The following is a 17,599-nucleotide window of genomic DNA, read 5'->3' as shown; positions in this document are numbered from 1 at the left end:
AATGGAAGGGAGCTGGGTGGGTCTAATCCAATCATCTGAGCTCCTTATAAGAGGCAGGGTTTTACTGAGACCACAGAGATCTCCAGTCAGAAAGAGACTGCCTGCGAGGGAGATTCCTGGCTGCTGCTTTGTAGACCAAGGAAACCCAGGACCCTCCGGGAAGACTAAGCAGCGTGGCCTCCGACCCACAGACCTGAGAGCTGGTAAGTGTGGGGCTGGGTTGGCAGGGGCTAAGTGTGTGGGAGAGTCATGCGCATGGATCTCAACTCACAGGCTCTCTGAATCCTGTCCACAGCACCACTGCCCTCGCTCTCTGACGCCAGCACCGCCTGCAGCCGGCCAGGCTCAGCCCAAGGACAGGGGAGAGGCTAAGGCCCCGCGACATGGCGCGCACCAAGCAGACCGCCCGCAAAGCCACCGCCTGGCAGGCCCCCAGGAAGCCCCTGGCCACCAAAGCCGCTGGAAAAAGGGCGCCGCCTACAGGAGGGATCAAGAAGCCTCACCGCTACAAGCCTGGCACCCTGGCGCTGCGGGAAATCAGAAAGTACCAGAAGTCCACGCAGCTGCTCCTGCGCAAGCTGCCCTTCCAGCGCCTGGTGCGCGAGATCGCCCAGGCCATCAGCCCGGACCTGCGCTTCCAGAGTGCGGCCATTGGCGCCCTGCAGGAGGCCAGCGAGGCCTACCTGGTGCAGCTCTTTGAAGACACCAACCTGTGTGCCATCCATGCCAGGCGCGTCACAATTATGCCCCGAGACATGCAGCTGGCCCGCCGCCTCCGCAGAGAGGGTCCTTAAGAGCCCGAAGGTAGCTAAGCATAGGATTGGGAGTGGAAACAGGCAGAAATCAGGTCTTGGTGGTGTTTCTGTGTGCTTTTGTTTGTTAATGTCTAATCTACCTTGAGGGTCATAAGGCACTAGTGTCAGGTGGGAATGTTTCAGTGAGCGAGTTTCAGCACTTCAGCTCTACATCAATTTTCAAGAAACCTGTTCATTTTCACTGGACTATGCCTGTGTTTAGACTACTTCAAACCAAATAAATCTCTTCCTGATGGCAACTCAGTGATGTTTGTTTAACTTGATCAGTAGATGAGATCCACACTTCGACTTTTCCTGTATGCACCTCTGTGTTTGCAATGTTCCCTGTGTCGTGGGCTGTTTCTACTAGTTCGCTATGAACACACATTCAACTCCACTTTCTAAAATACGAATAGACTGTATCCACAAGTCACTTCACATTATGGGAGGCAGTGTGGGTGTGTTCGTGGGTAGGAAAGGGAAAGAGGCAGCCTTTAGAAGTCTGATACCGTCCATCTCTGGCAGTTCAGCGTCCTAGAATATGGTCGCATCCATGGCCATGACTGAAGTGACCCAGGTCTTAGTAGGGGAGGTAGTAGGAGAGGCCTTGGAAGTGTATGAGACGTGGGGAGACACGCCCCCGCTGCAGCCCAACCATTTGAGGCAGGCTGTCTGCAAGTTCAAGTTTAAGGGCCACTTATTATTATTATTATTATTACTTTTTTTATTATGTTATTTTATTTTATTTTTTGGAGATGGAGTCTCACTGTCTCCCAGGCTGGAGTGCAGTGGCGCGATCTCAGCTCACTGCAAGCTCCGCCTCCCGGGTTCACGCCATTCTCCTGCCTCAGGCTCCTGAGTAGCTGGGACTACAGGCGCCCGCCACCATGCACAGCTAATTTTTGTATTTTTAGTAGAGACAGGGTTTCACCATGTTAGCCAAGATGATCTCGATCTCCTGACCTCGAGATCTACCCACCTTGTCTTCCCAAAGTGCTGGGATTACAGGCGTGAGCCACCATGCTCAACCAATTTTTTTCTTTTTTTGGGATGGACTCTCGCTCTGTCGCCAGGCTGGAGTGCAGTGGCGCGATCTCGACTCACTGCAATCTCTGACTCCCTGGTTCAAGCGATTCTCCTGCCTCAGCCTCCCGAGTAGCTGGGACTACAGCCACGCGCCACCATGCACAGCTAATTTTTGTACTTTTAGTAAAGACGGGGTTTCACCATGTTGGCCAAGATGGTCTCGATCTCCTGACCTCGTGATCTGCCTACCTCGGCCTCCCAAAGTACTGGGATTACAGAGGGCCACATTTTTAACAAGTACCAAAAAATCATGTGATTTTAGACTCAAGGCCAGAAAAGAAATCCTGGGGGGAAACGTACTTGTTCCATGTTCCCTATGACAGAAGACTTTGTGTGCCAGAGCTTCAGTGTCTCAATCTACCCTGAATTTACCCACAATTTTAATATCTTCCTCAAACTCTTAAATTGGCCACACCTGGATGAAGGAGGCAACCTATTTCATAATCACTTTGACTAAATATTTGGATCGTTTCTGACATCTGAGTTTTTTCTACATCCTCCTATTTGGAAGAATAAACTTGTATGGGCCTTTTGCACCCTCTGGACAGCAAACTGCTTTGAAAGAGAAACCACTTCCAAGAGACTATGGTGATTTCACATTGAAGACAGAAGTTGCTCTGCCTTAGGACTTTGCTTTTTCTGGGTTTTATTTTCTTATCAAGATCAGTTACTAGTTCATATTTTCTGTTGAATTTTTTTAAAGGCATTATTGATGAGATTATGGCTTTCTCACAAAAAATATTACTTTGGTGAAAGTGGATTGAAATTAACAGAACTTAAATTTTACAATGCTTTTCAAGTACAAGAGTTGAACATGGCATGGTAGGTGAGGGAGTAGGAGGTAGATTTTGACAAACACGATTTTTTCAATTTAGATGATTTCAAATGTTTTGTTTTTATCCAAACTACAGAAGATTTTAATGAGTTGTCAATTCAAAGGTCATTACAAAAAAAAAAATCTGAAGCTAAATCACAATGTAATTTTTGAATTACGATCTCAAAAAATTTGAATAACTGGATGGCATTGCTGTGACAAAACAAGGATTTTTAGCTCTTTCATCTTTAAAAACAAAAACCTGATGCAGAATCATCTCGTTTTACCAAACACTAGTATGCTCCCTTGAATATATGCCTAAGAAAAATGAATTAAAAACAAAAAAACTTCATCTATCTCATTAATAGGTTCATATAAAAGAAAATATTTTCTTATAAAATAGACTGCTAGATATTCCTATACTCGGCACTAACTCGAAATTATATGATGTGTCTCTCCAATATTCATGATAGTTATTAAACTCTTACAAAGATCTGACTCCATTCATTTTGTGAGAGCATGGCCCCCTTCTCCGCCATATATGAAAGTTACCACTCTACTTTGTATCCTTCTTCATAGAAAACATAACACCATCAAATTATTATTTAAACTTGTCTAATTGGGGTACAACAGTTTGTTTAGTTGTACTTTTGAAGACCAGACCCTAGATACTACACACTTGGAAACAGTGCAGCTAGATTGTTTAAACTTTATTTGGGCACAGACTAAGTACTTTTCTGGGGCAAAGGCAGGCAGGGCGGATGTTAAGGTTATTCCAGAGTGATCCTAAATTATTGAAAATAACTGTGAAGTTGTAGGCCATATGCGGTGGGTCACACCTGTAATCCCAGCACTTTGAGAGGCGAGGCGGGTGGATCTCTTGAAGTCAGGGGTTCAAGACCAGCTTAGCCAACATGGTGAAACTCCATCTCTACTAAAAATACAAAAATTAACCAGTGTGGTGGCACATGACTGTAATCCCAGCTACTCTGGAGGCTGAGGCAGGAGAATTGTTTGAACCTGGAAGGCAGAGGTTGCAGTGAACCAAGATCATGCTACTGTATGCCAGCCTGGGCAACCGAGCAAGTCTCCATCAAAAAAAAAAAGAAAAAGAAAAAGAAAGGAGGGAAGGAAGGGAAGGGGAGGGGAGGGGAAGGGAGGGGGAGGGGAGAGGAAGGGAGGGGGAGGTGAGAGGAAGGGGGAGGGGAGGGAAGGGGAGGGGAAGGGAAGGGAAAAAGGAAGGAAAGAAAGAAGGAAAGACAGAAGAAAGGAAAGAAAGAAAGAAAGAAAGAAAGAAAGAAAGAAAGAAAGAAAGAAAGAAAGAAAGAAAAGGAAAGAAAGAAAGGAAAGAAAGAGAAAGAAGCTGTGAAGTGCAGTCCCTTCATTTGTTAGTCATCTCCTCACTACCTCACCAGTTCCAACCAGAGGCCACATTTTTCTAGGCAGTCTCCAAATGCACATTATGAGATAGACTTTAATAATGGCAGTGAAGCTCCAGGAAAACTTACATTGTTATTAACATGTAATACAACCAGCCATGAAAGCTGTCAAAGATTTTTCCTGGAAAGATATCACTTTCTACAAATTTTCTTCTTGAGAACTGTGGCTATATGATATTACATATTGAGAAGATTTAGAATGTGTAGGGGCACTGAACCTTCTCAGCGAATCCATTTTTCCTCTTTGAAAAAACAACACTGTGTTTCTGCTCCTGAACTGACCTGACCTCTGAGACCTTGATGGGATCTTGTTTCTGTCTTCAGCAGTTCAGCTTTACTCAGACCACGAAAAGCATTGAGTTCTACGTGGGGGCCAGAAAAACATTCTAACCTTGTGTGTCCAATCACTACTCTCACTGCTATCTGTAGATTTTTGTCCCACCTCAGGTTGCTTGGGCAAGGTTCTCTTTACTTCTAGTGTTCAGAGAGCACTAGGCCTGCCACATCTGCCAGAACACAGCTTCCAAGACTCCCCAGTGCCATGGAAAAAGGAATGAGCTGACAGCAGTATAAAGCCTGGGTGATATTGAGACCCTTGGATCTTCCTTATTTTGGTTGCTCAAGCACTTTAATTTCTGAGAGAGCCCTCCCAACTCCATGAGTTCTTCCAAGAATCTGTACCCTCCATATCCCTCCCTTAGACCCAGTAGTCTAACTTGTTATATGCCTTTACAAGGAAGTTGGTAAAATAAAATGAAAGCTATGTAATGTCAAAATATGGTGGTGTGAAACAGAATTTCCCCATCCTTGTTAAAGTTTAAAAGTTTCTGTAATACTCACCCAATCAAAGATAGGTTCTATGTACCATAAGTACCATTTTAAGAGCAAAAGCTAAGTTTAAAAATAAACAAAGTAACAGTTTTGAGGGGGTCTATTTGGCTTCAGGAAAAAATAATTGATGTTACTCTCTGTTCAATATTAGAACTGAACTGGAAGGGGTTTTAGATCCTTTTTGCTCATATTCTGTGATTTAGGGGGCACAGGGCAAAGGTAAACAGGCTGAACTAGCACCGTCAATATCTGCGAGTTGTGCTGGGAATGTTCACAATGATTTGATAATAAATCTCAGGTCTTTATTTTATGATGGAAAAGTCTTCTTTGCCATAATAAAGGTAAAGTAGAGTATGTACAAGGAGACTATGGGATAACTTTATAACTCCTGATGAACCTACTTTGTTCCATATCTCAATAATTTATTTTTTATGTTGCTGTACTCAGGTTCGATTCTATGAGCAGATTGCCTCTAGAAAGCATAAAATCAAGAATACTCTGTAACAGTGTTTTAAACTAAATTTGGGTGCCTATAGAAGCACTGGTAATATTACCACGTGAAGCAAACCTGCAGGATCAATAGGCTCTCTCTATATGTGTCTTTTAAACTGTGGATGATCATTACAAATGGGTGTTCACAGACAGGTGGTTTTTGGAATCTGTTTCTCTCTCTCTAGTCTTATAAGATTCTCCTATACTATGTTAATTTCCAATAATGTAGACAATCAACTTGCTGACATAAAGCAAAGTAGGGAGGAATACCTATGAGAACAGTCAAATAAGAGAAAATAATGCTTTGTGATTTTGTTTTTATTTCCTCAGGTTGGAAACAGTTCAATGATGACCCAAAAAAATCCATAAAAGTATTTAAAATACATACAAGGACAACAATTGCAGTGCTCCTGCTCAGACACAGCCTTCAGGGCAGAAGAACACAAGAGAAAAGTCTCTGCAGGCTTCATTTATTGATACCAGACATAATCATAAAAGCTAAGACACAGCAACTCCAGGCTTCAGTATAAAACCATACAAGTCCCCTGGAAGAGATTTCCCTCTCTGAAAGCATCTCCCTGCCCACAAAACACTCAAGGCCCATGTACCCATCTTCTTCCAACTAGGCAGACCCAGAAAAATGCCTCTATATGCCCTAGGAAGCCCAAATATTGAGTCGAAGTGATTATGAAACAAGCCACTGTCTTCATCTAGGGAAGGCCAATGTCAGAGTTTGAGAAAGACATTAAAGTCGTGAGTAAATCCAGGGTGGACTGAGATGCAGAAGCTCCAGCAAACACAGTCCTGTCATTGGAAGACGAATGCAATACTTATTCCTGCACAAACAGACCTTTCCCTCTGGCCTTGGGCCTAAAAGAACATATTTTTTTTTTTTGTAGTTGCTATTGGGGAAGAGGCCCTTGGGCTTTAACCTGTGAACAGCCTCCCTTAAATGCTTGGGATGCAGCGGGGGCATTTCTCCCCCATCTCACACATGTCCAGGGCCTCTTGCACCACCTCTCCAACCAAGACCTTGGCTATTCCAGCCATGGCAATGGCCGCGTTCTCAGACACCGATCTGCCAGTGATAGACTGCATCAGACCCGCAATGCGTGCTTTTGGGAAAGCTGACCGGCGACACACTTTGTAGCGGGCCAGCTGCTCCTCAGACGTGGCAGAAAGCAGGGTTGTCATCCTCTGAGCCTCCTCTGCATCCACGGTGGGCTTCCTCTCCTTCTTTCCTTTGGTATCTGTTTTCCATTTTTTGGCTGCAGGAGGAGCTGAGGCTGAGGCTTCTTTGTCACCTGCTCTGAGAACCAAGATGTCCTGACTCCTGAGCTCACCTTCCTGATCCCTGGGTTCTTCCAAGTTCCCATCTAGGTCCTCTGGGATTCCATCCTTGTTGCTGCCCTTCAGACCTCGGGGCATGGTGAACATCTCAGCAGACACACCTGTTTGTCTGCCTGTCACCATGGGCTAGATGCAGATCTAGTCCATGGCAGCGCTGTAGAGGCAGAAGTTCCAGCTAAGGTGGTTTGATTATGGATCTGCAATGAGAACCTTTCAAAGATTTTAGCTACTGTGTTTCTTCTGAGCCATAGTTCAGCCACAACTAGGCACAGCTCCCTGCCTCCCCCTCCCCCATACAAAAATACACACTGGTTTTTCTGACTTCCACAATGTGAAGAAACTTGTGTATGGAGAGTATATTAGTTTTAGATCAATGCATAATAAATTCTCACTCCTAGAGGTGTCACTCAGGTGTGGGCTGTGGGGATCTCTGGATCTGCACAGCCACCGCTGGGGACTCTCCAGTGGGGAAAAATTTCTCTCTGCCTGGAGATCTCTGTGATCTTAGGGAGGTTCAGTTCCTTATAAAGAGCTCAGATGATTGGATCAGGCCCAGCACTTAATGTCCATTGGTTCAGGGTATCCCTAATCTAATCAGGGATTTGTGGGCTCATCAATTCATGATTCCACCCACACTCAAGGGACGGTCAGATGTAGGGTGTGTCTCCAAGGGGCAGGAAATGTGTGGGGCATTTAAGAATTCTGTGTGCCTCACAGAATCTCAAAGTTTACATTTCACAACAATAAAGAAAACATTGACAGCAAAAATTACATATTTTATGAAGTTGCATATTAGACAACTTAAATGTCGGAGCAAAGAAACCCCAGGGTTGTAAGGCACTAGTGTCAAGTGGATGTGTCTCAGTGAGTGAGTTTCAGAAGTTTACATCAATTGTTAAGAAATCGGTTCATTTTCACATAGTCCATTTCACTGGACTATGCCTACATTTAGACTACTTCAAACCAAATAAATTTCTTCTTGATGGCAACTCAATGTTTGTTACACTTGAACAAAACAGTAGGTGAGATCCACACTTTGACTTTTGCTATATGCAGCTATGTGTTTTCAAAGTTCCCTGTTTCCTAGGCTGTTCCTGCTAATTGGCTATGAACATACATTCAACTCTACTTTCTGAAATGTGAATAGAGTCTCTATCCAAAAGTCATATCACATTAAAGGAGGAAGAAAACCCAGTGTAGGTCTGTTCATGGATGGAAAAGGGAGAGAGGCACACTTTAGAAGTCTGATGAAGTCCATCACTGGCAGGTGGATGCCCTAGAATGAGGTAATGGCTGGGATGACCCAGATTTTGATCATCAAGGTGGTAGGGAAGACTGTGGACATGTGTGCAATGTGGGGAGACATACCGCCACTGCAATCCAAGCATTGGAGGGAGGCCTTTAGCAGGCAACAGCCCAGGGGCCACTTCCCAAACACTGAGTACAAAAAAAAATCATCTCCCTCTGGACCTCAGCTTAGATAGAAAGGCCTGATCTTAAAGAAGAAATTACTCATCCCAGTCTTTCTATGACAGGATCCTCTGTGGGCTGGAGCTTCAGTACCTCAGCCCATCCTGGATTTACCCATGATTTAACATCTTTCTTAAGTCTTGGAAGACGGAGGTTGCAGTGAGCCGAGATGGCAACACTGCCCTCCCACCAGGCTAAGAGAACAAGACTCTGTCTAAAAAAAATAACAATTATCATCATCATCTTTGGATCTCTGAAGTCCATGAATGGGCAGGCATTGTTCTGGGTCTTCCTAGTTGAGGGAAGAAAGGTGTATGGCCCTTGAACATCCTGTGGATAGGGAGCTGTTTCAGAGAGAAAAAATAAACCCTTTTAAGAGACTATGGTGGAATTTTTAGCTCCAGAACAACTGCAAAAATAAACCAGGAATCCCAAGAGGACCCACAGACCCTCTAAAGGAAGTGGACTGCTTCTGCAGGACCTGAAGACACCCCAGATACTGTGCTGGTATCCACAGCTGAGAGACCTATAGATGGTTCACATCACAGGACTTTGTGCAGAAAACTTCCAGTACCAGCCTGGAACCTGGTAGACTTCCTGGGTGGCTGGATCCAGAAGAGAGATAGCAATCAATTCAGCTTGGCTCACAGGAAGCCACATCCATAGGAAAAGGAGGAGAGTACTACATCAAGGGAACACCCTGTGGGACAAAATAATCTGAACAATAGCCTTCAACCCTATACGTTACCTCTGGCAGAGCCTACCCAGATGAGAAGGGACCAGAAAACTAACTCTGGCAATATGACAAAACAAGGCTCTTTAACACCCGCAAAAAATCACACTAGCTCACCAGCAATGGATCCAAACCAAGAAGAAATCCCTGATTTACCTGAAAAAGATTCAGAAGTTTAGTTATTAAGCTAATCAGCAAGGGACCAGAGAAAGACAAAGCCCAATGCAAGGAAATCCAAAAAGTGATACCAGCAGTGAGGGGAGAAATATTCAAGGGAATAGATAGCATACAGAAAAACAATAAAAACTTCAGGAAGCATTGAACAAACTTATAGAAATGCTAAATGCTCTGGAAAGTCTCAGCGATAGAATTGAACAAGTAAAAGAAAGAAATTCAGAGCTTGAAGACAAGGTCCTTGAATTAACCCAATCCAGCCGTGGGTCAAAAACGAAATCAAGATGAAAATTAAAACATTCTTTGAACTGAATGACAAAAATAAAACAACCTATCAAAACCTCTGGGATACAGCAAAGGTGGTGCTAAGAGGAAAGTTCATAGCCCTAAACACCTACATCAAAGACTGAAAGAGCACAAACTTACATTCTAATGTCACACCTCAAGGAACTAGAGAAAGAAGAAGCAGCTAAACTCAAACCCAGAAGAAGAAAGGAAATAACCAAGATCAGAGCAGAACTAAATGAAATTGAAACAAAAAAAAAATACGAAAGATAACTGAAATAAAAAGCTGGTTCTTTGAAAAGATAAATAAAATTGATAAACTTATTAACAAGATTAATCAAGAAAAGAAGAGAGAAAATACAAATAACCTCATTAAGAAACAAAACAGGAGGTATTACAACTGACACCACTGAAATACAAAAGATCATTCAAGGCTACTATGAACACCTTTATGCACATAAACTAGAAATCCTAGAAGAAATGTATACATTCCTGGAAAAAATACAACCCTCCTAGCTTGAATCAGGAAGAATTAGATGCCCTGAACAGACTAATAACAAGCAGCAAGATTTAAATGGTAATTTAAAAATTACCAAAAAAAAGTCCAGGACCAGATGGATTCACAGCAGAATTCTACCAGACATTCAAAAAAGAATTGGTACCAATCCTTTTGACAGTATTCCACAGGATAAAGAGGGAACCCTCCCTAATTCCTTCTATGAAGCTTGTATCACCTTAATACTATACCAGGAAAGGACATAACCAAAAAAGAAAACTACAGACTGATATCCCTGGTGAACATAGACGCTAAAATCCTTAACAAAATATTAGCTAACCAAATCCATAAACATATCAAAAAGATAATCCACCATGATCAAATGAGTTTCATACCAGGGATGCAGAGATGGTTTAATATGCACAAGTCAATAAATGTGATACACCACATAAACAGAATTAAAAACAAAAATCACATGATCATCTCAATAGATGCAGAAAAAGCATTTGACAAAATTCACCATCCCTTTATGATTAAAACTGTCAGCAAAATCAGCATACAAGGGACACACTTCAATGTAATAAAAGACATCTATGACAAGCCAACAGCCAACATAATACTGAATGAGGAAAAGTTGAAAGCATTCCCTCTGAGAACTGGAACAAGAAAAGGATGCCCACTCTTACCACTCGTCTTCAACATAGTACTGGAAGTCCTAGCCAGAGCAATCAGTCAAGAGAAAGAAATAAAGGGCATCCAAATTGGTAAACAGGAAGTCACACTGTCACTCTTTGCAGGTGATATGATCATTTACCTCGAAAACCCTAAAGACTCCTTCAGAAAGCTCCTAGAACTAATAAAACAGTTCAGCAAAGTTTCCAGATACAAGATTAATGTACACAAATCAGCAGCTCTTCTATACACCAACAGCAACCAAGCAGAGAATCAAATCAATAACAACCCCTTTTACAATAGCTGCAAAAAATTAAATACTCAGGAATATACCTAAACAAGGAAGTGAAAGACCTCTACAAGGAAAACTACAGAACACTGCTGAAAGAAATCATAAGTGACACAAACAAATGGAAACACAATCTATGCTCATGGATGGATAGAATATTGTGAAAATGACCATACTGCCAAAAGCAATCTACAAATTCAATGCAATCCCCGTCAAAATACCACCATCATTATTTATAGAATTAGAAAAACTAATTCTATGTTGTTGTTATGTTTGAGATGGAGTCTCGCTCTGTCACCCAGGCTGGAGTGCAGTGGCATATCTCGGCTCACCGCAAGCTCCACCTCTCAGGTTCACGCCATTCTCCTGCCTCAGCCTCCCAAGTAGCTGGGACTACAGGCGCCTGCCACCACACCTGGCTAATTTTTTGTATTTTTAGTAGAGAGGGGTTTCACCATGCTAGCCAAGATGGTCTCAATCTCCTGACCTCGTGATCCGCCTGCCTCGGCCTCCCAAAGTGCTGGGATTACAGGCATAAGTGACCGCGCCCAGCTGGATCCTTATCTTATACATGAGGATCCTCACCTTTTACAAAAATCAACTCAAGATGGATAAGGACTTAAATCTAAGACCTGAATCTATAAAAATTCTAGAAGATAACATTGGAAAACCCCTTCTAGGCATTAGCTTAGGCAAGAATTTCATGACCAAGAACCCAAAAGCAAATACAATGAAAACAAAGATAACCTAGTTGGGACTTAATTAAACTAATTTTTTTGCCAGCAAAAGGAACAGTCAGCAGAGTAAACAGACAACCCACAGATTGGGAGAAAATCTTCACAATCTATACAATTTGACAAACAACTAACATCCAGAATCTACAATAAACTCAGAAAAATCAGTAACAAAAAAACAAACAATACCATCAAAAAGTGGGCTAAGGATATGAATAAACAATTCTCAAAAGAAGATATTCAAATGGACAACAAACATACGAAAAAATGATCAACATCATTAATAATGAGACAAATGCAAATCAAAACCACAATGTGATGCCACCTTACTCCTGCAAGAATGGTCATAATCAGAAAATCAAAAAACAGTAGATGTTGGCGTGGATGTAGCCATCAGGAAACACTTCTACACCACTGGTGGGAATGTAAACTAGTACAGCCACTATGGAAAACAGTGTGGAGATTCCTTAAAGAACTAAAAGTAGAACTACCATTTGATCCAGCAATCCTGCTACTGGGTATCTACTCAGAGGAAAAGAAGCCATTATATGAAAAAGGTATTTGCACACACATGTTTATAGCAGCACAATTCGCAATTGCAAAATCGTGGAACCAATCGAAATGTCCATCATTCAACAAGTGGATAAAGAAACTGTGGTATATACATATGATGGAATACCACTCCGCCATAAAAAAGAATGAATTAACAGCATTTGCAGCAACCTGGATGAGATTGGAGACTAGTATTCTAAGTGAAGTAACTCAGGAATGGAAAATCAAATATTGTATGTTCTCACTGATATGTGGGAGCTAAACTATGAGGACACAAAGGCATAAGAATGATACAATGGATTTTGGGGACTTGAGGGGAAGGGTGGGAGGAAGGCAAGGGATAAAAGACTATAAATAGGGTGCAGCAGATACTGTTCAGGTAATGGGTGCACCGAAAACTCACAGATCACCACTAAAGAACTTACTCATGTAACCAAATACCACCTGTACTCCAATAACCTATGGGAAAAAAAATTTTTTAAAGAGACTATTGTGCATTCACACTGAATCCTGAAGTTGCTATGACTTACAATGTTTTTTCTCCTATGTGATTTTTAGGAGATAAAGAAAAAGTCTTCCCTTACAATACTCTATCCTGAATGCCCTGGGCTTTCTAAGAGCACTGGAATAGTTGCCCTTGTAAACATTTAATATTTTTCCATAACTTTACCTAGGGAATCAATAAACTGTTTTCCAGCTTGCAAACATAAAAATGAAACTAAAAGCCACTTTTTCCTACAAAATTATTTTTTCACTTTTCTCCCAAGACTATTTCATGTCAGGGAGTGATCTTTGAGGATGTTAGGAGGGTAACACACTCTAGGAGCAGCATGGAAAACTAGTCAGAGAAACACGGACCTCAGAAACCCTGTCCAATCTCTGCATTCATTTCCATGCCTTCACCTCCAAAGAATTTGTTCCAGTGTAACCTATGTTTATGGCTAAAATAACATATTGATCACTGTTCTGTGCTTCACTAAAACAAAAATATATGCAATAATAATGTATTTTTATACTAAATAATATTGTATTTTTACTTTATTTCCAAATTATTGTACCAAAATAACAGAAGTTAAAAATAAAATGTCCTCTCACTGTGGAATTGGAGCATTAAGCATTTTGTGTAATTGAATCTTATTTGCAATTATACTGACATGTAATTGATCAAATACCCTGAATATAAGACAAATGGTAACAAATGTAAAAAACTAAAAATGTAAAGAATCAATATCTATTTGGACATCTGACTGAGTGGTGATGTCACAGGGCAAACTGTAGAGAAAATAAAACATTCCTATCTTGAAAGTATGCTATCAAGTTGTAGGAACCAAAACGGCATAACACTTGCATAAAAACAGACTCCTAAGCCACTGGAACAGAGCAGAGAACCCAGAAATCAATCCATACACGTACAGCCAACTGATTGTTTACAAAGGTGCAAACAACACACGACAAAAGGACAGTCTCTTCCATCAATGCTGATAGGAAAACTAGGTATCTACATGAAGAAAAACAAAATTAGACTCTTATCTTTCACTATACACAAGAATAGACCATAATATATTAAAAACTTCAAACTGTGAACCTATAGAAGAAAACAGGGAACATCCTGCCTGCCATTGGTAAAGCCAACGATTTTTGGACTATGACCCAAAAGCACAGACAATAAAAGGGAAAACAGACACGTGGCTCGCATCCAACTGGAAAAGAAAAATCTGCACAGCAAAGGAAAAAATCAACATCATGAAGAGACAAAATCATAATGGAGAAAATATTTGCAAACCCTACGTTATATAAGGGATTAATTACTGTCCAAAATATACTAGGAATACAAACGACTCAATAGCAAGAAACAACACAAATTAAAGACTGGGCAAAGAATCTAAATAATAGACATTTCTGACAATAAGATATACAAGTGCCCAACATATATATATATGTATATATATAAACATCATATATATGTTGATATATATAAACATCATATGTATGTTGATATATAAACATCATATATATGTTGATATATATATAAACATCATATGTATGTTGATATATATAAACATCATATATCTGTTGATATATATATAAACATCATATATATGTTGATATATATAAACATCATATATCTGTTGATATATATATATCAACATCACTAATCATCAGCAAAACACAAATTGAAACTGAAATAATGTATCACTTCACACTCATTAGAATGGTTATGATCAAAAAGCCAAAGAACAACACTTGTTGATGAGGATGTGAAGGAAAAGGAAACCCTTGCACTATTCCTGGGAACATAAATTAGGACAGCCATTAAAGAAAACATTACAGATATTTCTCCAGAAAGTGAAAAAATAGAGCTATCATATGATCCAGCAGTCTCACACTGCTAGGTATATATCCAAAGGAAATGAAATCATTTTATTGAAAAGATATCTGCACTCCCACATTGATTGCAGCACTATTTACAATAGATAAGATGTGGAATTTACCTAAATGTCCAAAGTGGAAGACAGGATGAGGAAAAAATTATGTATATATGAGATATATATTATTTATATACGATATATATTATATATCATATAATATATGTATCATATATTTATATATATATATATATATATATATATATATATATATATATATATATATATATATATATAAGGGAATACTATGCAGCCTTAAAGAAGAAGGGAATCTTGTCATTTATGACACATGAGTGCACCTGGAGAGCATCATGCTAAGTGAAGTAAGCCAGGCAGAGGAATATAAATACTATATGATCTCAATGGTATGTGCAGTCTCACAAAGTTAATCTACTAGATGTCAAAAAGAAGAATGGTGGTTGTCAGGGGATGGGGTGGCTGCAGGTGCATGATTTGAGAAGATGTTTGTCAAAACACACAACATTTCAGTTACACAGGGGAAAAAATCTCAAGAAGCATTGTACAACATGGTAACTTAGTTAACAATAGATCGTATTCTTGAAAAATGCTAAAAGCATGGATGTGCGGTGTTCTCACCAGTATAGTACATATGTGAGGTCATATGGCTCTCAGTTACCTAGATTTAGACATCAGGCAATGTGTACATAATTTAAAACATCACTTTGTACATAAGAAATAGGTACAATGAGATGTGTTTATTTAAATATGAATAAATAAATCAATAGTTGAGTGGTTGCAAAGGATGGAAGGTGAAGGAGCAGTGAAGAGACAAGACACCGTGGATTTGGACGGAAGTGAAACTGCTCCACAAGACTCTTCCTTGGGATACGATACTGGTGGATACATGTAATTATGCCTTTACTTGAACCAATAGAATGTACAACACACAAGTGAATCCTAAGGAGAGCAATGGTCTTGGAGTCAGAATAATGACTAGGGCAGAAAGTTGATAGTGTAAGTGGGTAGAGGATATAGGGGACCTCTGTTTCTTCTGCCCAATTTTGCCATAAACCTAAAGTTTTTCTATGATATGATGTGACGGGCACATGTGACCATTTTATCAAAAAGACTTTTATCAAAAAGACTTTTATCAAAAAGACTTCAGCTTTCTCCCCAAGGCAGATTTTCATGAATGTCACTTTTGGGGAGAAAAATGTCCCTGGGGGGGTCCCTGATAGAGGAGTGACCATTTCGGTTTTCCATCTTTCCCTCCCTGTTTCACCTCATCCTCAGAGAATCTGAGAGACACCTCATGGTGGCACCCAGTGGAGTTCTGCAGCAGTCATGAAAGTCATCGAACGTGTGACTTTATTCAAATGTCGTTTTCATTGTAACTATTTCCATGATGATCATGAGATGTAAACTTTCAGAATCATTTTCGCACCCAGATTCCAGCTAACTCACACCTACCATCCCTCTCATGAGGCACAGTCCAGAGGTTCCTCCCTCCATTGGGTGTGAGCAGAACCTAAGGATTTGATTAGGTTTTCACAGCCCTGATGAGGTTGAGGGTCTAGTGAAGCAGTGAGAACAATGGAAGGTAGCTGGGTGGTTCTAATGCAATCATCTGACCCCTTATAAGAGGCTGCACTTGGCTGAGACCACAGAGATCTTCAGCCAGAGCCAGAGAGCTTGGAAGGGAGATTCCTGGCTGCTGCTGTGTAGACCTTGGAAGCCTGAAACCCACAGGGGAGAAGGAACAGTGGGGCCTCTGACCCGCAGACCTGGGAGCTGGTAAGTCCAGGGCTGGGTTGGAAAGGGCTAAGCGTGTGGGTGCATCTTCTTCATGGATCTCAACTCACAGGCTCTCTGAATCCTGTCCATAGCCCCACTGCCCTCGCTCTCTGACGCTAGGGTAGCCTGCAGCTGACCAGGCTCAGCCCAAGGAGAGGGGAGAGCCTGCAGCTGAATCCTGTCCACAGCCCCACCATCATTGCTGTCAGGTACCAGCGCTGCCTCCTGTTCACCAGGCTCAGCCCAAGGACACAGGAAAGGCCGTGACCCACACCATGGCGCACACCAAGCCCACCGTCCGCAAAGCCACCCTCTGCCCCCCAAGGAAGACCCTGGCCACCAAGGCCGCTGGCAAGAGGGCGCCGTTCACAGGAGTCATCAAGAAGCCTCAGCGCTACAGGCCTGGCACACTGGCGCTGCGCAAAATCAGAAAGTACCAGCAGAAGTCCACGCAGCCGCTCCTGTGCAAGCTGCCCTTCCAGCTCCTGGTGCGCGAGATCGCCCAGGCTATCAACCCGGACCTGCGCTTCCAGATCGCTGCCATTGGTGCTCTCAGGGTACCAGCGAGGCCTACCTGGTGCGCCTCTTTGAAGACGCCAACCCATGTGCAATCCATGCCAGGCGTGTCACAGTTATGCCCAGAGACATGCAGCTGGCCCATCGCCTCCGCGGAGAGCCCACACTCCTGGCAAACACTGCACTTTAGACGGCTTCGTTTCCGTTTGATTGTGTTTTTACTCTTCTCTGCGTTCATCCTGGATCTGATATTAGCATTTTTCTTCACTTTTGGTTTTATTTCCCTCACGGGGTCCAAAAGTAGCCCTGCATATGATTGGGAGTAACAACAGAGGCAGATATAACGGGTATGACTGTTACTGTTTGCTTTTGTTTGTAAACTTTCCATCTACATTGAGGGTCTAATGCATTCATGTCAACTGGGAATTTCTCACTCAACACCTTTCAACAGTTCAAATCAAGAACAATTGTGAAAAATTTGTTCATTAATATTATTGAAAACCAAATAAATTTCTTATTGGTGGCAAATAGATAATGTCTCCTGCATTTGATCAAACAGCAGATGAGATTCACACTTTGACTTTTCCTATATGCGGCTCCACTTTCTCAATGTTCCCTGTCTCCTGGGCTGTTCCTGCTCCTTTGCTATAACATACATTCAACTCTACTTTCTGAAAGTTGAATAGACTCT

General features: G+C 41.6%; 2 protein-coding genes across 2 annotated transcripts; one reads left to right on the top strand and one right to left on the bottom strand.

Moving 5' to 3' along the window:
* Positions 1 to 123: 123 nt before the first annotated feature.
* On the top strand, positions 124 to 17,176 carry LOC107974625 (uncharacterized). Its single transcript, XM_054685371.2, is given in 4 exon segments — positions 124 to 203; positions 296 to 786; positions 16,525 to 16,947; positions 16,950 to 17,176. Coding segments are annotated over 3 exon segments (975 nt in total). The 5' UTR covers positions 124 to 203; positions 296 to 383; the 3' UTR covers positions 17,099 to 17,176.
* LOC129143932 (TATA-box binding protein associated factor 11 like protein 2-like) lies at positions 6,373 to 6,929 on the bottom strand. The gene has a single exon (XM_054684191.2). It carries the CDS (start codon positions 6,927 to 6,929, stop codon positions 6,405 to 6,407), a length of 525 nt encoding a protein of 174 aa, XP_054540166.1. The 3' UTR covers positions 6,373 to 6,404.
* Positions 17,177 to 17,599: the final 423 nt, after the last annotated feature.

Source organism: Pan troglodytes, chromosome 4, assembly GCF_028858775.2.
Source record: "Pan troglodytes isolate AG18354 chromosome 4, NHGRI_mPanTro3-v2.0_pri, whole genome shotgun sequence".
NCBI classification, from domain to species: domain Eukaryota; kingdom Metazoa; phylum Chordata; class Mammalia; order Primates; family Hominidae; genus Pan; species Pan troglodytes.
This window is presented reverse-complemented; position numbering and strand designations above follow the sequence as displayed.